Below are 26,485 nucleotides of genomic sequence, written 5' to 3' on the forward strand. Positions count from 1 at the left end.
ACGGCTTGGTGTTTGCTTGACTGGGGCACCTGGCCTGGTTAGGATGTCATGCTACACCAGGCTAGTGCTGCCGAGGTCATCAGGGCCAGTAGAGAACACACTGCCATATGTATGCAGTAGCTTTGCAAGCTGGGGCTGCTCTTCAGCTCTCAGTTCAGTAGAGCTCAGGGTGTAGAGCGGTTGCAGGTGCTGGGGGACCGTGGGACCAATGACAGCCTGCCCTGACTGATCTGTAGTGGCTGCAGGCTGCACAGCTTCGACAGGTTGAAGAACACCGGCGATGGCCCCCTCTTTGATGGTTACTGGAGTGTTGCCTGGATTGAAGATGCGGAGGGGCACAGTTCCGGAGTGCCGAGTTTCTACAAGGGCTCGGGCTACCAGCAGTCTGTGTTTTTCAACGAAACCCTTGGTGGGGCTCAGCATCATTTCCCCTTTAGCTTGTCTTTGAAAACGTGTGTAGCCTGGTACCAGGTACTCCCGCCCAGGCTCCACTACAACAGTCCGGGATACTCCCACGGCACATGATGGTGGCTTACTTTGTGTCTAAAGAATGGGACCTCTTCACCAAACAGAACCATACGATTGGTACCATAATCAAGACGTAATCAAGACGTGCTTTGGATTGGACCAGGAATGGATGGCCTAGCAGGGCTTCATCTGGATCTATGTCAGCCACCAGGAAGTGTTTGCTATCTTGGCATTGGTTTATCTGGACAGGGAAGATAGCTTCACCGAGTACAGGTATGTCACCCGGGCCGATACCAACAACGGACGTAACAACTGATTGCTGGAGAGGAGGCCGGACCTCTGGGTGAATAGCTGCGTAGTGATGCAGAGCCAACACACTTTTCCGTGCACCACTGTCCAAAACAGCACACACTTCCAGTCCGTTTATAAGCATGAGAAGGCTCATTTCTTGATTCTGTGTTTTAATGTGGAGCACAGTGGGGTCAGTAATTTCAGGAAATGCAGAAAACACTTGGGCTTTTGTTGTTTTCTTTGGTGAGGGGCAATTCCTCCTCATGTGACCTAATCCTGAACAGTTATGACAACGAATCTACTCCCAGTTGATGTGTTTACGGCCGTTTTGTTTGTTGGGTGTGACTTTTGGGTTAGAGAAGGTGTTTTGGGGATATGGGCTGGAGTGAGCAGGCTCAGGCTTCCATCTGGGTCCCGGGGATGTGGCTGCAGTCTCAATGGGCTCCTCCTCTGCTATTTCCCTGACGATAGCAGCACGGGGCCACCGTTCAGTGATGTTGTGTGCCCCTGGGTGCATGCGGCTAGTGACATAAAGCACAGCCTGCTTGGTGGTTTCATGGCGGCGTGCAATGTCATAGGCTTGGGCTAGTGTCTGAGGCCGCTGCTCCAACAGTTTTTGTACCATTTCTGCATCTCCTACAGCAGGCCTATTCAACTAGCGGTCCCGGGGCCGAATCCGGCCCTTCTGAACTTTTTCTGGCCCACAAGAGGTTGCCTGCAAATCGAAATGGCATATGTGTAATAGCATAAATAGAACTAATGTCTGAATCACACTAAATCCGGCAATGCGGCGAAAACGCAGGTTTCTCCATTCATTTGAATGAGGCCCGTTGTTTTGCCTGCTGCGCTCTGACCCGCAGGCAAATTACAGTCCTCGTGCACAACTCAGCTTATTTTGCCTGCGGCTCAGATCGCAGCAGGCAAAATAACGGGCCTCATCAAATGCGTCCGGAAAGTTTGCGGGCCACAGAGACAGTACAACAGCTTCAAGATGTCTCTCCAAGCCAATGAAACGTAAAGTTGATAATATAGGTATAAATAAAGGATGTGAAGTTAAAAGCAAAAGGGTAGAATAAGCCTAATTAGTAACGAGAAAGGGAGCTACACAACGGTGCAAGATTAACGAAGATGGGCCCCCGAGCTTCTTAACGGTAAGACGTTTGTAAAGTAGACACTGCGTGAAAATTGACTTTGAAAGATAGTCGGATTTGGAAGGTAAGGTGAATAACCCTGGGCTCAGGGCAATTGGTCAACGGTAAAAATATAGAAAGGAATAAGGATAAAGGAAATAAGAGTAAAAGGAACCGCGGATTTGGATAAAGCCCTCAGAAGAGGCGATGTTAGATCGGCCTAAAAATCCTGAAGAGTTACTAGGTTGATTTTTTGGGTCTGTTCTGGGAACTGGGTGTAGAATAAGAAATTCATTGGTTTCTATTTGGCATTTGTTGACGAACAAATATTGGGATTAGTCATTTGAGTATTTCACACCTATTAAGGTAGCAGAAATGTAGAAATAAAGGGATAATAGGAGCGGCAAGGAAAAGCATGCTATAGGGAAATGTATGAAACGAGATCTCTGGGTGAAAGTTAGGATTGAATGCATACTGTGTGTTTGGAAGAATGCTGAATTTATGGGGTGCTGGACGGAGCTGGGCTCTGCTGCATCTGTGTGTGTGAAGGGCTAAAAATAGCCCAACATTTGAGGGAGAGATGCTGAGGAGAGAAGAGATTCAGTAAAATCCAGGAAAATTATACTTTGTACTGTTAAAACATATGAGCCTCTTTGAAGAAGATGTTTTGATTTCCATCCATCCATCCATCTTCTCGCGCCTTTCCGTCAGGGTCGCAGAGGTAACAGCTCCAGCAGAGAGCCCCAAACTTTCCTTTCCCTGGCCACATCAACCAGCTCTGACTGGGGGATTCCAAGGCGCTCCCAGGCCAGCGAAGAGATATAAACCCTCCACCTGGTCCTAGGTCTACCCCTCGGTCTCTTCCCAGCTGGACGTGCCTGAAACACCTCCCTAGGGAGGCGCCCAGGTGGCATCCTCACTAGGTGCCTGAACCACCTCAACTGGCTCCTTTCAACGCGAAGGAGCAGCGGTTCTACTCCGAGTCCCTCCCGGATGACTGAACTTCTCACCTTATCCCTAAGGGAGCTGCCAGCCACCCTGCAGAGAAATCTCATTTCGGCCGCTTGTATCCGCGATCTCGTTCTTTCGGTCATGACCCATCCTTCATGACCATAGGTGAGGGTAGGAACGAAGATGGCCCTGTAGACAGAGAGCTTTGCCTTCTGGCTCAGCTCTCTTTTCATCACAACGGTGCGGTAAAGCGACTGCAGTACCGCTCCCGCTGCTCAGACTCTGCGGCCCATCTCACGCTCCATTGTTCCCTCACTCGAGAACAAGACCCCGAGATACTTGAACTCCTTCACTTGGGGTAAGGCTTCATTCCCTACCTGGAGTGGACAGTCCATCGGTTTCCTTCTGAAAACCATGGCCTCAGATTTGGAGGTGCTGATCCTCACCCCAGCCGCTTCACACTCGGCTGCGAACCGATCCAGTGAGTGCTGAAGGTCACAGACCGATGAAGCCATTAGGACCACATCATCTGCAAAAAGCAGAGGTGCAATCCTTAGCCCACCGAACTGCAGACCCCCTTCCCCACTACTACGCCTCGAAATCCTGGCCATGAATATCACAAACAGGATTGGTGACGAGAGTAAAAAGCTGGTCCGTCGTTCCACGACCAGGACGAAAACCGCATTGTTCCTCTTCAATCTGAGGTTCGACAATCGGCCGGACCCTCCTTTCCAGCACCTTAGAGTAAACTTTCCCGGGGAGGCTGAGTAATGTGATGCCTCTGTAATTGGCACACACCCTCTGATCCCCCTTTTTAAAGAGAGGAACCACCACCCCGGTCTGCCACTCCTTCGGTACTGTTTCCGACTTCCACGCAATGTTGATGAGACGTGTCAACCATGACAGTCCCTCAACACCCAGAGCCTTCAGCATTTCTGGGCGGATCTCATCCACCCCCGGGGCTTTGCCGCCGTTCCTCCCAATCACGCCCCTCCAAGTGTCTCCATCATTGCCCATGTGTGCGTTGAAGTCTCCCAGCAAGACTAAGGAGTCCCCTTCAGGAGCCCCATACAGGACTTCAAGAAGGCTGAATACTCTGAACTGCTGTTTGGTGCATAAGCACACACAACAGTCAGAGTTTTCCCCCCCATGACCCGCAGGCGTAGGGAGGCGACCCTCCCGTCCACCGGGGTAAACTCCAACAAAGCGGCACTCAACCGGGGTCTTGTGAGTATCCCCACACCCGCTCGGCGCCTCACACCTTGGGCAACTCCAGAGAAGAATAGGGTCCAACCCCTATCAAGAAGTAAGGTTCCAGAGCCGACGCTGTGCGTAGAGGTGAGCCCCACCAGATCCAACTGGTAACGCTCCACCTCCCGCACAAGCTCCGGCTCCTTCCCCCCCAGAGAGGTGATGTTCCACGTCCCCAAAGCCAGCTTTTGTCGCCTGAGTCTGGTCTGTCGAGACCCTCTGCTTTCCCAATCGTTGTTTCCCGTAGGTGGTGGGCCCGCGGGACGGGGAAGCGGAGGTGTTGCCCACGTTCCTTTTTCGGGATGTGCCCGGCCGGGCTCCGTGGCAAACCCGGCCACCAGATGCTCGTTGACGAGTCCTCCTTCTGGGCCTGGCTCCAGAAGGGGACCCCGGGCTTCCTCCAGGCCGGGTATCCTCGCTTTCAAGTTTGTTTGTCATGAGGTCTTTTGAACCAATCTTAGTCTGGCCCCTTACCTGAGACCAATTTGCCATGGGAGACCCTACCAGGAACACAAGGTTCCAGACAACACAGCCCCCAGGTTCATCGGGGCACACAAACCTCTCCACCACGATAAGGATCTGGTTCTCTGAAAGGATGTTTTGATTTCGTACTAGTAAAATATATGAGCCTCCAAGAAGAGGACATTTTGAAACAGTAAAAAATATATATATGTATATATATATATATATATATATATATATGTATATATATATATATATATATATTAGTGCTGTCAAACGATAAAAAAAATTAATCGAGTTAATCACAATAACAGGTTGTGATTAATCACAATAACAGGTTGTGATTAATCACAATAACAGGTTGTGATTAATCACAATAACAGGTTGTGATTAATCACAAGTTTAAAATACTAGTATTTACTTGTATTTTTGGGGGAGATAAAACAAATACATCATGTTTGGTGTTGGAATAAAAAAATGCATGACAAACTGGTTAGAGAATCAAAGTTTTTACTTCATTATAAGATCTCAGCTTAGTTGTGATCATTTCTGAACTAGAATCTATTAATTTGCTGAGTAAGAAGTGTCAGGGAGTGCTTGGCATTGCGCACAACATCCGTAATGAACTGCAGACTAGAAGGATTAGCAGACAACCACATAAACACAGTTACAAAGTGACGTCTGCTACAAAGTGAATGTAAACAACTTGCCTGCGAAGAGTTTGCAAAGTAACATCTCACCCAAATGAATGCTGTAGTGAGTAACAGTGGGCCTATTTAAGAAACTGAATGCCATAGTGTCTTTGAAGATACAAAGTGAACAGTCCCTTTTCACACTCTTTTTTATTTTAAACAGCGTGAACTTGTGTGACATGACTCCAGTCAACCTGTTCATACAGTCTACTTTTCTTTCAACCAGTTGCTCAGGCAGACCAGCTTGTTGACATTTTCAGATGACAGAGCGGACCTCTTCTTCTGCACAATGTGGCCTGTCAAAGAAAACAGTCTCTCACATGGCACTGTTGAGGCAGGTGTAGCCAAGTACCTCTGTGCAATATGGGCCAGCTTACCATGAGCACCTGTGTGTGCCGCCCACCACTGTAGTGGACATGCCTCTATGCCGACACTGGGCTCTGCTTTATACCTGTCTACAGTTTTGTCTGTGGACAGTGCCTCATCATCAGACTCTGACTCTGACCCCATCAGTAGGAGGGCCATCTTCTTTGGTGGCTCTGGTTCAATTTCTTCTCTGGATGGCTGTGATGCAGGTTCTCTGTCCTTCAGCATCTCACTCAGCTTTTGCCACACCTCTTCCCTCTCTGCTCTGGGCAGGCACCTGAGGTCCTTGAATCTGGGATCTAGAGCTGTTGCTACCTTTAGCCATAACAGGTTTGTGTTGTCCTTTCGTCTGTTGAGGTCCTCTGTGAATGCAGTCTTGAAGCGCACTATGTAGGCAGGGTCAACATCTGAGACCTCCATCGTACGCAAGAGGTGGCAGAGTGCAGGCAGCACTACAGAGCAGGACACATATTTGTCACCACCCAGGAGCTCAGTGACATACCTACAAACACACAAAACCAACAGTATTAATGACTACACTTTTAATTCATTTAACACCCATTTAGGGAACAGGCCTAAAATTATTTCTGAAATACAATAACAAAGTGACTGTTATATTAATTGTATTTGCCAGAAAATAAAATTGGAGATGATAAGCATTGGAGATGGGAAGTCACCTTACCTGCATGACTCCAGCAGTGTTTCCAACTTTGCCAGCCTGTCATATTCAGCTGAGGTTAGCATGGCTAATTTGTGCTTCTGCTGTGCTAGCGTTGCCTTCAGTGAGTCTTTGTTGTTTTGGACACGCTTTATCATTTCAAGAGTTGAATTCCAGCGCGTGGGTACGTCCTGGACAAGTGACTGCTCTTCTTGCCCATGAGAGGCTCGCTGAAGTTTCAGCTCTGCTGTGTTTGCAGGACTGTGTTTGAAATGTCCGACTATTTGACTATTTTACGGCACTTGGCTGAAGCACCGTCAAACCCGCTGTCACGGCGAGACACTGTGATTACCCTCTGTATAATGTGCGCTACACAGGGCATGTGTTCGAATGGTAGACTCCTTGCTGCCGCGATCATATTGCGTTCGCTGTCTGTTCCTATAGTGGTGACCTTGTCTGTAATCTCCCACTCCTTTGCAACTTGAAGAAACTGACTAGCACATGCTTCTGCAAAATGCCTTTCCTCTGTTTTCACCACACCTAAAGCGAACGAGTGCAGTTGCCATTTGTCATCGATTAGGTGTGCTGTTACACCGAGGTAGTTATGGTTGCTTACTGATGTCCAGTGGTCTCCAATCAGTGCAATAAATGTAGCTTGTGCCAACTGCTCTGCTTTCTTTGCCTTTTTGCTGCCAAACAATTCATGTATTCTTGTGACAATAGTTCCCCTAGCAGGTGGCTTGTATGATGGGTCATCGGAGGCGATCTGGATAATACCTTGAAGCCCCTGGTCTTCAACGATGTTGACTGCGGGCCTGCAGTCAACGGCGATCCATTTAGCGATAGCATTGGTTAGCTTAGTTGTTGTCGCTTTGTTGACAGACTTGCCCTTGCTGCACTCTGCCAGTGTAGTTTGGCGAACACGGCTTGATGCTGTCTCAGTGCTAGCATCAGCAAAGATGCTAGCAAAGATGTGCTTTGCCCGAAGATGGTACTTCAGGCTTGTTGTGCTTCGGTGGAAAGACAGTTCATCACTGCAATATGTGCACACAACTTTGGTTTTATCTTAACTTACGTCTGGAAGCTTTTTAAAGCGAAATGTACCGTTAAGCACACCAGGGAACGCCTCCTCAGTCATCGTGTTATCTGTGTTTGTGACGCCGTTCAGTAATTCAGCCAGGTAAACATGCGCGCTGGAATTACGGTAGGAAGTTGGGGTCAAACTTGATAATATGATTAATTTGCGTTAATTTTTATTTTAACGCGTTATGGTTTCAAGATTAATCGTGGGCGTTAACGTTGACAGCCCTAGTATGTATGTATATATATATATATATATATATATATGAACATTCTCTCAGAGGACTTTTACTTGGCTAAAACTGATGAGCTTTCTGGGGAAAGTTTTTCGAATCTGCTACAAATGATGAGTCTCTGTTAAGGGAACATTTTAAAATTGGTTAAAGTGTATGAGCCCCCAGAAAAGACGTTTATGATTTTGAAGAAAAGTGAAGAGATCATTGAGATACTTACAGTGGGGCAAAAAAGTATTTAGTCAGCCACCAATTGTGCAAGTTCTCCCATTTAAAAAGATGAGAGAGGCCTGTAATTTTTATCATAGGTATACCTCAACTATGAGAGACAAAATGAGAAAATAAAATCCAGGAAATCACATTGTAGGATTTTTAATGAATTTATTGGTAAATTCCTCTGTAAAATAAGTATTTGGTCACCTACAAACAAGCAAGATTTCTGGCTCTCACAGACCTTTAACTTCTTCTTTAAGAGGCTCCTCTGTCCTCCACTCGTTACCTGTATTAATGGCACCTTTTTGAACTCGTTATCAGTATAAAAGACACCTGTCCACAACCTCAAACAGTCATACTCCAAACTCCACTATGGCCAAGACCAAAGAGCTGTCAAAGGAGACCAGAGACAAAATTGTAGACCTGCACCAGGCTGGGAAAACTGAATCTGCAATAGGTAAGCAGCTTGGTGTGAAGAAACCAACTGTGGGAGCAATTATTAGAAAATGGAAGACATACGAGACCACTGCTAATCTCCCTCGATCTGGGGCTCCACGCAAGATCTCACCCCGTGGGGTCAAAATGATCACAAGAACGGTGAGCAAAAATCCCAGAACCACACGGGGGGACCTAGTGAATGACCTGCAGAGAGCTGGGACCAAAGTAACAGAGGCTACCATCAGTAACACACTACGCCGCCAGGGACTGAAATCCTGCAGTTCCAGACGTGTCCCCCTGCTTAAGCCAGTACATGTCCAGGCCCGTCTGAAGTTTGCTAGAGGGCATTTGGATGATCCAGAAGAGGATTGGGAGAATGTCATATGGTCAGATGAAACCAAAATAGAACTTTTTGGTAAAAACTCAACTCGTCGTTTTTGGAGGAGAAAGAATGCAGAGTTGCATCCAAAGAACACCATACCTACTGTGAAGCATGGGGGTGGAAACATCATGCTTTGGGGCTGTTTGTCTGCAAAGGGACCAGGACGACTGATCCGTGTAAAGGAAAGAATGAATGGGGCCATGTATCGTGAGATTTTGAGTGAAAACCTCCTTCCATCAGCAAGGGCACTGAAGATGAAGCGTGGCTGGGTCTTTCAGCATGACAATGATCCCAAATACACCGCCAGGGCAACGAAGGAGTGGCTTCGTAAGAAGCATTTCAAGGTCCTGGAGTGGCCTAGCCTGTCTCCAGATCTCAACCCCATAGAAAATCTTTGGAGGGAGTTGAAAGTCCGTGTTGCCCAGCGATAGCCCCAAAACATCACTGCTTTAGAGGAGATCTGCATGGAGGAATGGGCCAAAATACCAGCAACAGTGTGTGGAAACCTTGTGAAGACTTACAGAAAACGTTTGACCTCTGTCGTTGCCAACAAAGGGTATATAACAAAGTATTGAGATGAACTTTTGTTATTGACCAAATACTTATTTTCCACAATCATTTGAAAATAAATTCTTTAAAAATCCTACAATGTGATTTCTGGATTTTTTTTCTCATTTTGTCTCTCATAGTTGAGGTATACCTGTGATAAAAATTACAGGCCTCTCTCATCTTTTTAAATGGGAGAACTTGCACAATTGGTGGCTGACTAAATACTTTTTTGCCCCACTGTATATGCCTATGCAGGACTATAAAGTAACTTTTTGAAGTAACATACAAACGCTGGTTATCTATTGAGTTTTTCTTTGCCAAACGGAGACCTGCAACTTCAATTTCTTGTTTCTATTTTATTCTGTCGGAGTTTGGTTGGGAAAGGGGGACCTCCTCCTTCCTCCTCATCGTCTGTATGTGGGGGAGCTGAAACGCAGAGAGAGGGGCTGCAGAGGACGTGAAAACCTGGCCAGGATACGATAGGGACTGAGGGTTGCTGACTACAGAGGGTGCATCACTAATCCTGTCTGAATCCAGGCCAGTACAGTTCTTATCCACAACTCTTTTTACCTGCTTTTTGACTATATTCAAGTAGGTTCATTTATAGTTACCATCACTGATATGCCTTTGGTGTACTTTCATATATTTTATTATATGAGTATTTAAACACTTCTAAACCGAATTGGGGTTAATAAATTGCAGGATTTGCATTCACGGATTTGGCAACGGACTGAGTAAACGCATTTGAAATAGTTATTAGAGTGTTAAGTTTTGGAGCTTGACTCTGTTGGGTGTGCATGAGTGTGGAGTATTGGTTGTACACTGAAAAAAAATTGGAGTGACATTTATTTAAGTAAATTGCACTGGCAATACTCACCTATAGATTGTAACTTTCACTCAGATTACCAATGAATCTAATTACAAAACCCAAGTAAATGTTGCTGATGATTCTTTTTGTTTCTTACTCATCTTTTCTTTGTTATATTCTATCTAATTATTAAGTAATATTTATTATGAATATATTAGTTAATATTAATCATTTAGGTAAATATCTTTACTATTCTATTAAATAATAATTCAATATTTGCAGCTTTCAAACATCCCGTTTGACAAACACTTTTATTTCACATTCGAAATAGTATAGATATATTTAAAATATCTATAACATTGTAACCACAAGCACAATTGGGCTCTATTACAAAATTCTAAAGATTTAAACTTTTACTTCCTTAACAGTTGCAATCACAACTTTTGCAGACATTCTCAGGATGTTCAGAACAGAATATAAAACGTATATAAAACCGAGCAACACTTGAAATCACTGTCAGAATCACTGACAAAATGTAAAGAGGTTGTTTGTGCTGGACAAAAGCACAAATAACACTGGAACATTCACGCTAAAAGCTTCTTGTGGAGAGACTGGACCTTTGGTGACATTTTAAGGATGTCAAGCTCAAGAAACAGCTTCTGAAGTACTTCAAATGTATATTTCAGTTTCAGTGGGTAACTTAAGTTGACAGCATAGATGACACCCATGAGCAGGAGGCAAGCGTTTGTCACACCTCCGCAATCCTACAGAACTTCTGTCCCCTCAATGATGACTGACACATACACGGGATCTTGGTTTTCCTGTGCCACATTGGGATGGATGACGGTGATCTTCATCATGTGATTACTGCAGTCCTCTTTCACTGCTTCTTGGCTTACGTCCTGTGAAAACAAATAAGCCACAATTAGAAATAACTAAAATAGATTCCAAGTAAAAGAAAAGGTAAAGAGAAATAATGTGAAAATAAAAACAATTTAGTGTACTCAAATCAAACAATATTCTTATGGCACCCTCTGTGTGCTTCACAGAGGCTGACCCTTAGACAAAGAAAGTCACTTTTGGGGGCCATCCAGACTGAGAGGAGTCAACGCCCACGACCGCAGGGAGTGCCGCCCCAGTGACCACCCTGGCCCGGGCAGACAGGAGGCTCCACACAGAGGTGCAGAGCCCTCCAGCCACCCAGGCTAGAGCTGTCCATGTGACAGCACCCGTGTTGGTAGACCAGAACTACTCCCAGTGCGGAAGATCCCCATGGGGGAAACACTGGAGCTGAAAACGGAGGGGTTAAATAAGTAAAATAGGTTATAAAAAGGTATAAATTAAATTAAATACTCTTTTGCTCATAAAATTAAGTTAACAGGTGATTGTTAAATATTCAGAAAAACAGAGACAAAAGGCAGGTTAAAGTTTAAGATAGATAAGATAAAGATTAAGTATGATTTTTTTTAAATGAAGGGTAAGAGCATAAAAATAATTTACTAATTTTAAAGTTAAAAGCCTGATTAAAAATATGCATCTTGAGTCTCTTTTAAAAAACATCACAAGTGTAGAGAATCTTTGACCTTCAATATAATATCACAAGTGAAGACCAGATTATAAGGCTAGACAATCATTTTAATATGATCGTGATGATCATCAGATACCTGATAGTCTTTGATCAGCTCCTCTCCACTCTCTCCAAGATACTCAACTAAGCAACGGATGATAGTGTCCCTTCTGCCATCGACATGATGCTATGAAACACAAAAAGACCATTTATTGCAGAGAATACATAACATATGTAACATACATACATAACAGCACATACATATGTAAAGTAAGTTACCCATGGGGAATGTAAGCCTGCAACTGCATTCTAACGTTGTGAAGTGTGCAACTTAACATGAATTTGTTAACGATGTGTGTTGAGACAAGAGTCAATGTCTAGTGCATGTCATAATCCGTCAGTCCAGAAACTCTGTCTCTGCCCAGTGAGGGGAGTTTTCTGACTCATCACTGGACCTGCAAATTAATTTTTCGCAACATAACAGTACCTCCTATCACAAAATGAACCAGGCATGGACAGGAATTCCCACACACAAGAGTAATACTTTGGGAAATTATTGTATTGGAGTGTATGGGCTGCACTCAGAGGGTCACTTTGAAAATTCTGTAAATCTCCCTGCTTTTGAGCACATATTAAGGGAGAGATGAATGGTTTGTATACATTTGTGAATCATGTGCATACATTGTTAATTGTGGCCACAGTGACAGGATAAGAACAGTTTCAGGCCAACACAGACACTGATCAGATGAAATAAAAGAGTGATACATTCATAGTGTGTATAACCTCATCATTAGATTATGTAATTAAAATAATTTGAAATTTTACCTCATTTAGTGAGTCCAACATTGGTTTTATTTTGGTCCCTATAGTCCCGCCCTTCCTCCGAAATATCTCCAGGAGTTTGGTGGTGTACCTGTCCAATCTGGACAAAAATGTTCGCTCCAGATGCATCGTGGTTATACGTTTAAACTCTTCTTTGATCTGAAATGAGAGATAAACACAAAATCATGTAAAAGATGACTCATGAGATCTCACATACAACAAGTTGCTGCATGAAAAATAACTGGATTTACCTGATTTTCACTGAACAGAGAAGGCCATCTCTCTAAGAGCTCTTGGATTGCAGGGCAATCCTTGACAACCTCTGTTCTTCTCAGAGCAAAAGACTTCTCCATTTTCTCGTAATTGCCCTCTCATTGTTCTTCTTCTTTATTTCCTTCAGCAAATCTATTCTCTCCTTCTCTAAGCTTTCCTCAGTCTCACCAAATGGCAGTGGTGGCAGATAGTTGACTTCAGCTTTTTTTTGGCCTTTTAAAGCCTTTAAGTAAACCCTCTTCACTGGAGCGTCTTCTCTTCAGTGTGTTCACCTCGAGCTCTGGAATGGCTATTTGGCGACCTCTTAACTTTGCCCTGTAGTTGCCCATTTTATATTTTATCCTCTGTTGCCAACCATATAGGCCATTAAAAGATCCTGGCTCTTTGAGGCATGGGTATTTTTCTACCAAGGCTTCAGCAACAGATAAAATCTGGACACCAGTTGGATATGCTGTGAAGCCAAATATAGTCTCTGCGAGCTTCTCAAGAATGCTATTAGTTACTCCTGGGTTGTTCAAAAGTGTGCCATCTTTTTCATAAGCTTGCTTTCCTGCTTCCAGTGCAAGGTCTACATCATAAGAAAAGACTGGTATTTCAAACTTAAATGGCCATGGTTTAGACCTGTAGGATGGTCCACTCTCATCTGGGGAGGACAACAGGATTGTGTCGCATCCAGATGAGGAGGAGCTTGTTTCCGTAGATAGTGGAACTGGAGATTCGACTTCTGACATGTCCACAGGAGTGAGACTCAAGATCACTGGTTCAGTTTTACTACTTTGAGGTTAGCTTTATCTTGTACTTCTTCAATCGAGGTCAAAGTGAAGAACTGACCGTCGAAATCCATGTCCTGGTACATCACAGTGAATGGTCCTGTAATATCAAATGTCTCTCGAAGAACATCAGTGAGGTCCTGAAGCGTGCTTGGGATGCCTGCAGGTAAAAGTAGTTTGCGGACATCATCCTCCCCAAAAATGATCCGCAGTTTTGCTGAGGGTGCCATATCAACAGGAAGAAGCTGCAACAACAAAGAAGAGAAATACACAGAGACATTTATTCACAAGCTTCTCTCCTCATACTTAAAATGATAGGCAAATGTGGTACTTCAAAGTTGTCAGGCGTCTTCCTGCAAGGGTGTATGGAGCCATAGGATAAAAATCTTTAAGCTCTCTTTGCTCAAGTAACTGCACACTCCCTGTGTTCTCCAGCTCATAACTCCTCAGGTGTTCATTGTACCATGTATTTTGTTGTCTCACAAAAAAAGTCAGTTTGTTACAAATCACCATTATCTGCAACACTCCAGAAAAGTCAGGCAGTCCTGCAGTGGAACCACAACACAACAACATTCCCACTGCATAGTGGGTGCCTAAACTGCACACATTATTGGTAACATGCACAGCTGTAACAGCAGGGAATCTGCATTTCACCAGGTCTTTTAGATCATCCTTAAGCACATCTAAAGAGACCTCTGTTGTTTTTGTGACTGCAAGTGATGGTTTGGCAGCATGTGATTGATGGTATGCAACCATGAGCTGGTGCTTATTTGCAAGGGGACAGCAAGATATTCCTGAAACAACCAGTGTGTCTGACCACCTTCTTGAAAAAGCTGTGTTTGGCCTCGAAACTGAAAAAAGTAACTGAAAAATGCTTCTTCATGAATTCTCTTCTCTTGTATGAAGTTGTGAAAGGGCCACCTTTCCCAAAGGTAGTACTTATAGGGTGTGTCTCACACATATTTTTCACTAAATCTGAGATAATGGCTGGATCCAGATCACAGTTATGGCTTTTCAAGGTGGACACCACCACATCTCTTAAAAGTGGACCAGATGCAGAGGTGGATATAAACTGAAGCTCATCTACTATTTCATCAATGCATTTGTTTGGGACATTGAACATGCTTTCCAACTTTAAAAAGAGATGGCCAAATTTCTCCCTTATATCTTGAGACAACTCCTGTGGTTCCCCATCCCAAAGCTCTAAGCTTTCTTCCACACAGGTCTCATCCTGAGCAAACATGGGTTCATAAGGTTGGCTTTTTAATACTTCAGTTTTAAAATCCTCAAGGGTGTGTGACTGGTGTTTTCTGTGTCTATGCGTAGCAAAGGTGGTATAAATATTTGTACTGAAGTTGCAGTTTTTGAAGACACATGAAACTGCTTCAAACTTCCGTAAGTGGCTGCCAAGATGCTCAAAATACTGCTTCTCTGAATCAAAAACACCAGAGCAGCAAAGTAGACAAGTAAATGAAAGAGGTCCACTTTGTGTGACCATCTCCACATGGTGTCGAGACAAATGGATCTGAAGGGCATTAAATGTTTTAAACGAGCAAGGGCAATCAGTGTGCAGACAAGGGACTGACTGGCTGCGACCACCATTTCCATGCTTTAGTCTGTAGTGTTTTAACAATCCCAACCTCTTCTCAAAGCTAGATATCTTACACATCCATCTCATGTTGTGGCACCTGAAACATACAAAATTAAACATCTCAAAATTAAACCAAACTGCCACACATAAAGAAATTATGTGACAAGTTAAACATAATCATCAATAATTTGATCTTACCTCGTGTCATCCGTGGAGTCCAAATTAACAGTCAGAAGGTCCTATGTTCTGTAAAAAAACAAAACAAAAAAAACTAATTTCTACTAACTCAAGGATACACATTGATATGTAATTGTTTTAAATGTAAATATCATATATAACAAATTATGTGTAAATTATATGTAATATTACCTATAGACCAGGTGTCAGGCACATTGAGCCATTACGCGTTGTAGCCTATAGGGGGCTCGCCTTGATCAACCTGCTTACGGCCCGTCGTTGGCTTGTTACGCCACTGGCGTTGGGGCTACCTGAGGTGACGTCATCAATACTTTATCACCTGTTGTTAAAACAGATGCGGGCAGAGAGTAAGAGTACCATCATCAATTTTTCCTTATGTTGTCTCTTTATTTTTTATTCATTTAACAGGGAGATTGCAGATTAATAAACATTTCTGTAAATGCGCCAGTTAGCCAAGAGGCTATTCATCATCTGTAGTCACCGGACAGGCACATTTCATTGAAATAACAGATACAATCAGTAAAAACATGCAACATAGATTCAAAGGCTTTATTGCCATTTGTACAGTAGCTACAGTGTAGTTATGGCAATATAAATGTTAAACTCCCGAGCTCCTCCAACAATGCAACATAGTATACTGTTTCGTATATACAGCCCGGCGCCGTGGGAGGATCCAGGGAGGGCCAGGCCCTCCCATTTGACATTTCTGCCCTCCCCCAAAAATATATGTTTTTAAAAAATACATCGTACGAGGGCCGGCCCTGGGCACAGTGGAACTAGGCGCCCGCCGAATTGGTGGGGGCGCCCCTTAAGCATACACCTTTCTCTTAACCAGGGCCGGCCCTGGGCATAGGCAGTATAGGCGAATGCTAAGGAAACTACTCTAACATTGCATACAGAGCCAATCATGGCCCGTCACTGGAAATAAGAACCTTAGTGCACACAGATCAGCTGGCACGGAACTGCTATTACATGTCACCAACTCCCTCTCAAATCATGTTTTTATTGTGAATTTGTGCCTTGCTGTGTTACCAGTGTCTGTGCCGCCATTACAAAAATGGTTTCATTGGTTTTATTAGTGTGTATTTGTGATAGGTATGCGTCTTTACACAATGCTGTTGGCCATGCTATTTTATGTTATCTATATTGTGCTGCAGCACATAAAGTTTTTTTGTGCCCTACCATGAAAATCACATGCCCTCTCTGTAGATTTGTTCTGGCGCCGGGCCTGCCATGACATTCAGAAGTTTTCAATGTGCTATCCAACTTAAAGGATTTTCCTTTTTTGATTAAAATGCGTTTAGTCTAGGAAAATCTACAATAAGGATTATTTAAACCTACAGCTGTTTAGTTGTAATATCATTGGACACACACATAACACAAACAGAACAATTAGACAGACAAAAAAGGATTGTTACAAAAAACAAAGTGATATTAGCCTATGAAAAACATGTTATATGTTACAATTATAATACAATAAGTTATTTAGGCAGTATTTACTTTACTTACCTTTAATAAAGCTTTTTAAAAAAAAGCCGGTAGTCACGTGACCCCAGGAGAGTGACGTCGTTCAGCAAGATGGCCGCCTCCATGGGGGCAACGCTGTTCCTGTAAATCAGTTTACTTTTTAGATTTGTGTAGAGTAGTGTTGTAAAACAGCTTTTATCCACGCGAGAAATTTCACCGGAGCTTTGCATCAGTTGTGGCAGAGATGAAGACCTTCTGTGGCAGAGCCAACCCTACCACCGGAGCCTTAGACTGGGTGGAGGAGAGCGAGGAGTACGACTACCACCAGGAGATAGCCAGGTAGCTACGAGTTAGCATAACACAGAGAGAGGTGCTACACAGTTCAGGGATAATATGAAATGTAATACAGTACATGGAATACATTAGGAGCTCTGGAAACACTTCAAATAATGGGAGCAGTTAAATGTGTATTCTGGTGTGCTGAAGAGAAAATAGTATTGATTCTGTACTTTTGATAACACTTGTAAAGATTCATAGGTGTTTTGTCATATGCACAACCTAAGGGATAGCCTAGTTCATGGCAATGAAAATATGAAATCACAGGCTCCTCAACAATGCAACATACGATATGCTTAAGAAATAAAAGTTCATAAGGTGTATGGATAACAAAAACAAGGAAACAAGCATTCAAACTTTACCTTGAAATGTTGCGTCCTCATTGAGTACAGTTTAATACTACTGGTATACATACTAACATGTATGTTTGTGCAGATCATATGTGTTTTCATGTAACTACGTTCATATCTGCAAAGTAGCATCATAAGCATCAAGTATGACAAATAATTACACAATTTGATAATTCTAAAGATGGATGACAGTGGTGTTTTTATTTTTACATGAAAAAACATTGTGAACAGAATTAATTGAATTGACTTACAGCTCTAAAATAAAACTGTTTCAGCTGACATTTCTTATTAGTCATGGCTGATGTACACATAGAAAGTAACATATCAATATTATAGTATTGAAGATCAATACATCACAATATAAAGGTTGTTTTTATCCAAGTTAGAACATCACAAAGGACTCAGAAGTAAAATGATATGAGCAATCTACAGCAAAGTATTAAGTGATGAGTTTTTCTGCAAGTTACTGAAACGGTAGCACCAATAAATTCAACCCTGGTCCATCTGAAGCTGTTTCCATCAGGATGTTTTATTTTTCAGGTCCTGTTATGCTGATATGCTACATGATGATGACAGGGTGAGTGTTAACCTTCATAACAATTTATTCACCACACTTCCTCTGTTGAGTTGGTCTTCAGAGCACCTACTCTTCTTCAGTGTGATACTGACAAGACAGCTGATGTATTTTGTTCCTCCAGAATCAGAAGTATTACCAGGGTATCCGGGCAGCTGTTGGCAGAGTGAAGGCGCGGGGTGGGAAGGTCATCGTTCTGGACATTGGGACAGGAACGGGCCTGCTGTCCATGATGGCTCTCACCGCGGGAGCTGACTTCTGCTATGCTGTGGAGGTAAAGATGAGGACTGTACATGACATGGGGCAATTTTTACCGTCCAATTTCTCCCCATGTGTAGTATCTACTAAAAAGTGTGTAAACAATCAAAAGGGAAAAGTACATGTTTTAAGTAACTTAAAACCAGTGAGCGGGATGTCATGGCGTCTTGTAGTCACCTGTACATCACTATAGTAAGATGTGAAGTTAAAATACTGGAGATCAGCAAAACCAAGATTTTTATGTGGTGTAAAGTTGGTCTTTAATCTACACCAAGAAACAGTTCATATGTTGTTACTGTTACACATATTCAGTAACTCAATCATGGTTTTAGGAATGTTAGCAGACATAATTCATTTAGTTGCAGTTTTATTTGATAATACTTTGATGCACTGCCACAGCTATCATGTCTCTGTCTCATCTTCATCATCCTCGTCTCTGTTTCCTCTGTATCTGCAGGTTTTCAAACCGATGGCAGAGGCAGCACAGAGCATCGTGAAGAAGAACGGCTTCTCTGAAAAGATAAAGATCATTAACAAACACTCCACTGACGTCACTGTGGGGCCAGGTCAGACACGCACACAGCTTCATGAATACTCATCCGTTTCTCTCTGGCTGCTGGGAGTTACATGCCTCATGTCATTATTGCGATACAAAATCAGACTCTCAGTGAAGAGCGGTCTTCAGACAGAGCAGGATGTTTGTTACTTTGTCTGTGGTGATGACGTGTTTGTCATTTATTACAGATGGAGATATGCAAGTGAAGGCCAATGTTCTGATAACAGAACTGTTTGACACAGAACTGATCGGTGAAGGAGCGCTGCCCAGTTACGCCCATGCTCACCAAAATCTGGTCCAGGTGTGTGTGTGCGTTCTTTTATTATCCCCGCCCGGCTTGCCTGTATCGTGTGTTTGGTTGTGTATGTGTCTGTCTGTCTGTCTATCCCCAGCTTATGTAGCATTTTACTGAACTGAGTGCTTAAGGACCCTCCGAGGTCACCTAGATTCACATTTTTGGAAAACCATATCTCACTGACTGTTCTATACTGTCATTGATTGGTGACTACTGACTCCTCTGAAGCAGTTGGTAGGGTCTTGCAAAATGCATTTCCTTCTATCGGCTGGGCTAAAACAAGCCTTACCTAATCTGTTTGAAACCCAAGTCTTTCCTTTGTCTTAGTTTAAAAACCGGAAATTAGGGCCCCCGTGCAGTTCACCTGATAGCGCTAGCAGCTGATATACTGGGGCCCTGTCCCCACTGCGAGGACCCAGGTGTGAGTCTGTCCACGGGACCTTTCACATCATCAAAAAATAACAATAAATAAAATGAGGCACAATACAAGATGAATACATCGTTTTTGTGGTATTTTGTCAACATCTTGACTTTGAGGAAGCCGGGGGGAGTGAGTTCAACTCTTTCCTGTGTGTGAGGGGAGAGGGAAACAATCCTGGCTGAATGACTATTTTTCAATTAGTAAATATACAGCCACTTCAGCATTATCATTTTCTCTGTATTATTTATAGGTATGTCTTTGAGTCCAATTATTATTATTTTTTATTGTGTTCTATAAACTACTGACAACATTTCTCTGTGTTGGAATTCAACAGACTCTGGAATGGCTGTCATACATGTAGAGATAAAGATTTAAGAAACAATTTGGAGTGGTCTAATTTTTTCCGGAGCTGTATTTGCATGATGTGACGTTGATGTGTTGGTTGTACATCAGTCAGAACCTTATGAATTAGGTTAGCACCATAAAAGTCTCTTGAATTCAGTCAAAAATAGTGCAGACAGTCTGTGAAATGTGTTATCCAGCTGGTGGTGAGATGTGCCTCTCCCCCCCACAGGAGGGTTGTGAGGCGGTCCCGCACCGGGCCACCGTGTACGCCCAGCTGGTGGAGTCCGAACTGCTGTGGAGCTGGGCTCAGCTGCAGCCGATGGAGGTGGAGGGGGCCCACCTTGTCCCACTGCCTACTGGGGTCCCATGTGCTGGAGCTCATGCAGTATGTGACATCCAGCTGAGCCAGGTGCCCCCCCACAGCTTCACCCCGCTTGGTCCTCTCTGCACCATGTTCAGGTATGAGATTGAGAAACCTGAAATCTAAACTGATACTCTCTCGACATTTTCACCTATTCTTTCTCCCTCTGCACTCCCCCTGCCTCTCAGTGTGGACTTCAGTAAACCAGTCAGCAGTGCTTTCCAGTCCCACAGCTCCCAGTTTGTGGCTCAAGCTGGGGGGAAGGCCCAGGTGGTCCTCTCCTGGTGGGACCTGGACATGGATCCAAGTGGAAGCATTGTGTGTACCATGGCCCCCAGCTGGACATACCAACAACCAAAGATGGCTCCGGTGAGTTTAGGATGTTATGTTGTGATGCTGTGATGAAGTTCTCTCTCCCATCAGCCCCTGCTGATCTCTGTGTGGTGTTTCAGTGGAGGGACCACTGGATGCAGAGTGTGTATTTCCTGCCTGTGGAGAGCAGTGTGTTGGAGGGAGAGGAGCTGAGCCTGACCGTCTGCCATGACGACTACAGTCTGTGGTACAGCCTGCGGTCTCCTAGGTAACAGCTCACAGACAACATACTGTTTGTTTCTTTAGAACTGCTGTTCGACCATCAGTGTTAACTCACAGGAACAAGAGCATTTAAGTAGTATTGCTACATGGTCCGTAGCAGATGGACAGATGTCCAACATGCACAATCATGCAATAGGAACAATAATCCAGAAATGTATGTATGTGCTATTCAAACTCATATAACATACAACTGCACAGTGACTACTAGGGGTGGGAATCACCAGGGTCCCCACGATACGATACTATCACGATTATGATATATTACTATCTATAATTCCACACCTTTGATTTAAACGCAACCGGCCCATTTCTTATTTCTCTCTCCGCTGACTTTAGCCATGGCCATGACCGCACAAGAAAAAGCTCAGCACCATCTAGTGGATTGAAGAAGCAATTATTACCAAAAACTTTGATTTGGATTTGCAATATGAGTAGTTTATATCATAAAATATTGATACTTGGCGTCGGTGTATGGATGCACTATCACCACGCAAAGCATTGCGATACTATGCTGAATCGATTATTTCCCTCACCCCTAGTGACTACTTTTTACTTTGATACTTTAACATACTTGAATTTAAGTAAGGTTTTGAATGCAACACTTTTGATTTGATCATTATTCAGTGGTCTTAGTACTTTCCCTGAAGTAAAGCATCTGAATACTTCTTCCAGAAAGTGTCACATAATGCAATGAACTATAGGAAACTCAATTCTGCGTATTGAGTAGAATGGAAGGTGGACTATCTGTCTTCAACTTGTTTCATCTAGCCATCATTTAAATGTATTCAGTTATCAAAGAGATACAAACTAATTTGTGCCATTTACTATAAATAATAATAATAATAGTAAATTATATTTTGATATTGCTTTCATAAGACTCAAAGTCTCTTAAGCTTACAACTGCTTTACATTCCTAGAGGACACTGTAACAGAGTTGTACTGTTGTCTTTTTGTTTATATACATTGTTCTGAATGTCAGATACTGCAGCATGATGTAAATATTAGACTACATGATATCATCCGACACAGTTAGGCCATTAGAATTTAAAAGAGTAGCTAATAGTGTGTGTGTGTTTGTGTCCTCAGCCTGCAGGGCTCACAGAGCGAGGCTGCCCCCTCACGGCCCTGCTGCACCTGCCAGGCTCACCTGGTTTGGAACAGACCGCGCTTCGGTGAACTCAACGACAGAAGGCGCACACAGAGTTACGTCAGCGCTCTGCGCAGCGTAAGTGGAGGCCGACATGAAAGTGAACTGTCATGAGTGAATGCATTATCTGATGGGCTGCTGTGTTTTCCGCAGGTTCTGAGGGAGGAAGGGGTGTGTCTCAGTGTCAGTGATGGAAGTCTGCTGCCGGTGTTTGCTCGTATGCTGGGAGCCAAGAAGGTACTCCTCTTTGAACATGTGGGCAGTGCACATACTGCACCTTTACAATCCAAATACCATACTCAGACTGTTAGTGAACTGTCTTTTTATCCCTCTGTCTTCTTCCTAGGTCTACGGTTTGGAAAACTCCAGAATGTCCAAACGGGTTATTGAGCAGGTAAATAACTGACTTTACTCTAGTGCTTCATCTATGAGAAAAGACAGATGAGCTGTGATGTTTTTACACTTTGAGGTACCTAAACACAAAGCTCCAGAGGCAGTTTGAGGAGTGTTGATGCTACATATCTGTCTCTGCAGGTGTTGGAGGCCAACTCCATGAAAGGAGGGGTGAATCTGCTGGAAATCAGACCTGAGCAGCTGAGCAGTAATGATCTAGGAGGGGATCAGGTACAGGAACCAGCGTTTAGTAGTGACCTTTTCTTACCTTTTTCTTTGTTGAATATATTTTATAATTCAGTGTGAAACACGTCTTTATGTTCAAGTCACAGGCTGTAATAATCATTCAAAAAGGCACATTTAAAGAAATACGGCTGCTTGTGAAAACCCACAGAGAACAATCTCCAGCTGGCGGCTCCTCTCAGCTCTATGGAGTGTTTTAGCATCTTTTAGCTCATTATTTTGTCACTGTTGGTTTAGGCTCCCTGCTCTTATGCATATCATATGCTTGTTCTACTGCCCCCAGGTGGCCCAAAATCGGTTATTATTGATATACTATAAGAATTGGTTTGAACCATCTGATAACTGTGATGGAATATGTTTTGCAATAACTCACAGGAGGCTTTTGGATGCTGGAACTGATGTCTTTCACAAACTGTAGGACACAAAATGTCACATTAAATCAATCTATTTCACCCAAAGTGCAATTCTCACAAACTGCTTTATATACCTACACAAATATGCTATATAATATACTTATCTTTGACCAGTTCAAATATGATATTGCTTGGTATTTCTCCTCACCATATATAACTCCTGATGGCAGACAGGAAATCTCACCCCCATTAGGGATTTATGCCCATCTAACTTCTGCAGTCATCTAAAATCTGTATAAAGCGTATTGGTAACAACTAAATCTGCAATTTCATAAATGTTTATCACCGTTCTAAAGCAGAACTTCTATCACTTTACTTCATCTAATGGAATTGGCCAAGGGAACAAGCACTGTCATTACAAAACTTTGCAACTCTGCACTTTTTACTGACTCCTAGGACATATGTGCATTTAGTCAAAACATCTCTGCACTCCAAAAAAGAGGTGCCAATTATATGACGTTCTAATAAAAAAATATTTCAATATATTAATGTATGTATAGATGAATAAAAATATCTTATTAAAGGCATTTTTTAAAATATATTTTTGGGCAAGCTAGTGTCTTTATTTTTCTGACCACACGTCAGGAGTATGTCTGAGAGCAGTGAGTGTGAAGCCTCTCTCCTGCAGATCTCAGTGCTGATGGGGGAGCCGTACTTCAGCACCAGCCTCTTGCCCTGGCACTCCCTGTTCTTCTGGTACTCCCGGACGGCGCTGGCAGGCCTGCTGCAACCCGGCGCCGCCATTCTGCCCAGCTCCGCCACTCTGCACATGGCCGCTGTAGAGTTCCAGGTGACACAGATCCGTATATTTTCAAACTGTTTTTAAAGGACCGGTAACATCTGCAAAAAAGAAGCACAAAGAAAAAGTCTATTTGTTTTTGTACATATAAAAGGCTTAAGGTTTTGTGTTGGTCAAATATACATATATATATATACTTATTTATATATCTTGCTTTTAATCTGAATGGTGTATGAGAAAGAGATATCATTTTTTAAGATCTTTAATACAAAGTGCTGAATGGCTCAATTCTATTTGTAATAATATGGTATAATTATGCAAAGGTTTAATTAGTTTTGCATTTTCTATGTTTTTTAGGATTTATGGAGGATAAGAGCTCCGTGTGGAACATGTGAGGGCTTTGATGTGTCACCCATGGATGAAATGGTGCAGGTAAAATTATTATTTAATTTCTGTTTGTGAATAGTCTTTACATCCAGTGTTATCTCCCGTCAAGTCTGTGTTTTCATCACGGAGAAGAAATGTCTCAATCAGAAGACAGAATCATGAGGGGAGATGGACACTACGTTCATTTAGAGTTTGTTCATGGTAATTGTTATTTCACAGAGGTAAAGCATCTAAATACTTCCACCCTAACCCTAATACTTACAGTTTGCGTTGATAATGATTTTTTTCCCTCAAAAATGTATAACTCCATGACCTTTAACTTAAATGACGGGGCCCTGTACTATACATTCTGGTTTTCTTTGAATACTTCATCACCTCTGTCCTTGCAGCGATCTCTGGATTTCCGTGAGTCCAGTGAGGCGGAGCCCCACCCTCTGTGGGAGTATCCATGCCGTGCTTTGACCCCGCCCACAGCCGTCATGACCTTTGACTTCACACAGTGTGTCCCTCAACAGCCAATCAGCAGTAAGGGATCACTGCCCTTCACAAGGTACCACGTTTTCTTCTATCCCTCTGAGAGCAAGGACCAGATCTCAAAGTGTTAAGGTGTACAGTACATATAAATGATATGATGACGAATATACCAGGACTAAACATCCATTTAGGTTAAACTGATCTGTTGACGTTCAGATATTAAACTTCATGTCTTGACTGTTATCATACATGTACCTTTAAAGCTCGCTAAATTTGGGATAAAGACCAACAGCAGTATTATCTGTCCTGTCTCATAAAATTGATCAGACTTGCTTAGGTTCTCCTTAATACAAAATGTTGCCTGATTCGATAAGCCTGTGGCCAAAAGTGTCTCCGTATTGACTTTTCTTTTGGTATTATGGGGTGTAAAGAAAGTAGTAGCTTTTCTTTCCTTTGGAACTGCTTTGAAGCGGTCTAAAACTTAAGTTCTGGTAATATCTTTAATACAAACTCTGGAGGCGTTTTCCTACTTAGAGAAGAAGCCTCTTTATTAATCACAGTAATGGAAACTCAGGTGTTCACTCTGGTTGCTTACTAGGACCTCACTCTCCTTCATTATGAAAAATCTAATAGAGACTAAAAGCAGCAGCTAAAGCTAGCAGCTAGAGATAACACTACAGGAGGAGCTAGCATCTGGAGCTAGCAGCTGTCCATTTTCTGTCCCTGCAGAATGAACAGAGGTCCCACACAAAGACCCGGTGTTCTGCTCTCAACACTTCGCAGATTTTAAGGCTGTTTAATGTCTGTTTCAGGATTGGTCGTTGCCATGGTGTTGCGTTGTGGATGGAATATCACCTAACTGATGACATCACTGTCAGTGCAGGCCTGATCGGACCAGTCAGTGAGCAGGTATCACAGCATATTGAGTTTTTTTCTTGTGTTCTTTACTCATTTTCTATCTGAAATTAAAGCTACAGCTAACAATCTCTTTTTTTGAAGAATCTGCTAGTTGTGTACTTCTCAACCCCAAATGTATGATAAAAAACGTAAAAGTAGAAAGCACCTTTGACTATAGCTGTTGAATTAACAAAGGAATCGGACTATTTGAAAATAGCTCAACTGCCTATATTTCCTTAACGTCTTTGGCTTTGAACGTAAATTCCATCTTCAGTTATTTTCTGACACGTTTCCTGTGCCTCCCTTGCAGGGTGAGTGTGAGTGGAGTCGCAACAGGAAACAGGGAGTGTATTTCTTCAGGTCACCGGGGGAGAGCTCAGGTGACGGCAGAGCCTCTGTGTCTTACAGCTTCACCTTCGAACCCAGTTTAGGAGACATTAAGATGGACTTCAGCATCGAGGCTCAGTGATATGGAGACTGGGGAACTGTGCTTCAGCCATGATGGTGTGAAATGCGACCATCAGTATTTACAGTCGTTCATTTGAAGTGCATTTCATATGCAGCTATCGGAAGAATTTAGCAAAAGAGTTTTCTTTTTCGCGATAAAATAGAATAATAGTACATCAAAGGTGAGTGTCACTGAGTTTATCCTTTAGGTTCATTGCAGCAAAAGAGCCGAGGAACTTGTATACCGGAGACGTCCTGCAGCTTTTGTGATTTTACCTGTCAGCACAACCCACTGTGTTATTGTAGTGTTTCATAAAGTTTTATATTGCTTGTTTGGTGTTGGAGTGCCATCATTTCTAAGATTCCAAGAAGGAAGTTTACCTGTTTTGAAAAACAGACTGCAGGGCCAAATCTAATATTATCAAAGAGGGCACGTTATGTTAATTTTCAGCTTCATATTTTTATTTTGTTCCTCTACAGTGTCATGTCTCCATGCTTTAATGTTCAAAAACCACTCACCCTCTGTCTTACCCAACAGAACACACCGCAGGGAAGCATAAACCCCCTAAAGCATAAAGGGCCTCTTTAATGTTGG

The 26,485-nt window shown here is 42.9% G+C and overlaps 1 protein-coding gene and 1 long non-coding RNA gene across 2 annotated transcripts; one reads left to right on the plus strand and one right to left on the minus strand.

Moving 5' to 3' along the window:
* Positions 1-10,553: 10,553 nt before the first annotated feature.
* On the minus strand, positions 10,554-12,509 carry LOC134860387 (uncharacterized). The gene is made up of 3 exons (XR_010165239.1): positions 12,365-12,509; positions 11,637-11,726; positions 10,554-10,874 (listed from the first exon to the last, which is right to left on the minus strand). It is a non-coding gene; the product is annotated as an uncharacterized LOC134860387 (long non-coding RNA).
* A 4,251-nt stretch (positions 12,510-16,760) lies between these two features.
* prmt7 (protein arginine methyltransferase 7) lies at positions 16,761-26,222 on the plus strand. Its single transcript, XM_063903591.1, has 17 exons — positions 16,761-16,999; positions 17,887-17,923; positions 18,045-18,194; positions 18,636-18,744; positions 18,923-19,035; positions 20,025-20,254; positions 20,345-20,525; positions 20,609-20,736; positions 21,837-21,975; positions 22,051-22,134; positions 22,244-22,291; positions 22,432-22,521; positions 23,575-23,736; positions 24,043-24,117; positions 24,462-24,622; positions 25,359-25,455; positions 25,754-26,222. Exons 1-17 carry the CDS (start codon positions 16,905-16,907, stop codon positions 25,910-25,912), a joined length of 2,058 nt encoding a protein of 685 aa, XP_063759661.1. The 5' UTR covers positions 16,761-16,904; the 3' UTR covers positions 25,913-26,222.
* The last annotated feature ends 263 nt before the right edge of the window (positions 26,223-26,485 follow it).

Source organism: Eleginops maclovinus, chromosome 2 (assembly GCF_036324505.1).
Source record: "Eleginops maclovinus isolate JMC-PN-2008 ecotype Puerto Natales chromosome 2, JC_Emac_rtc_rv5, whole genome shotgun sequence".
In the NCBI taxonomy this organism is placed as follows: Eukaryota; Metazoa; Chordata; class Actinopteri; order Perciformes; family Eleginopidae; genus Eleginops; species Eleginops maclovinus.

Excerpts from the sequence above, each read along its gene's own strand:
- prmt7 (XM_063903591.1), top strand. The coding sequence starts at position 16,905 with ATGAAGACCTTCTGTGGCAGAGCCAACCCTACCACCGGAGCCTTAGAC. Across the intron at positions 18,195-18,635 it reads ACTTCTGCTATGCTGTGGAG|GTTTTCAAACCGATGGCAGA; the intron begins GTAAAGATGAGG and ends CTGTATCTGCAG. Across the intron at positions 22,522-23,574 it reads ATGATCTAGGAGGGGATCAG|ATCTCAGTGCTGATGGGGGA; the intron begins GTACAGGAACCA and ends TCTCTCCTGCAG.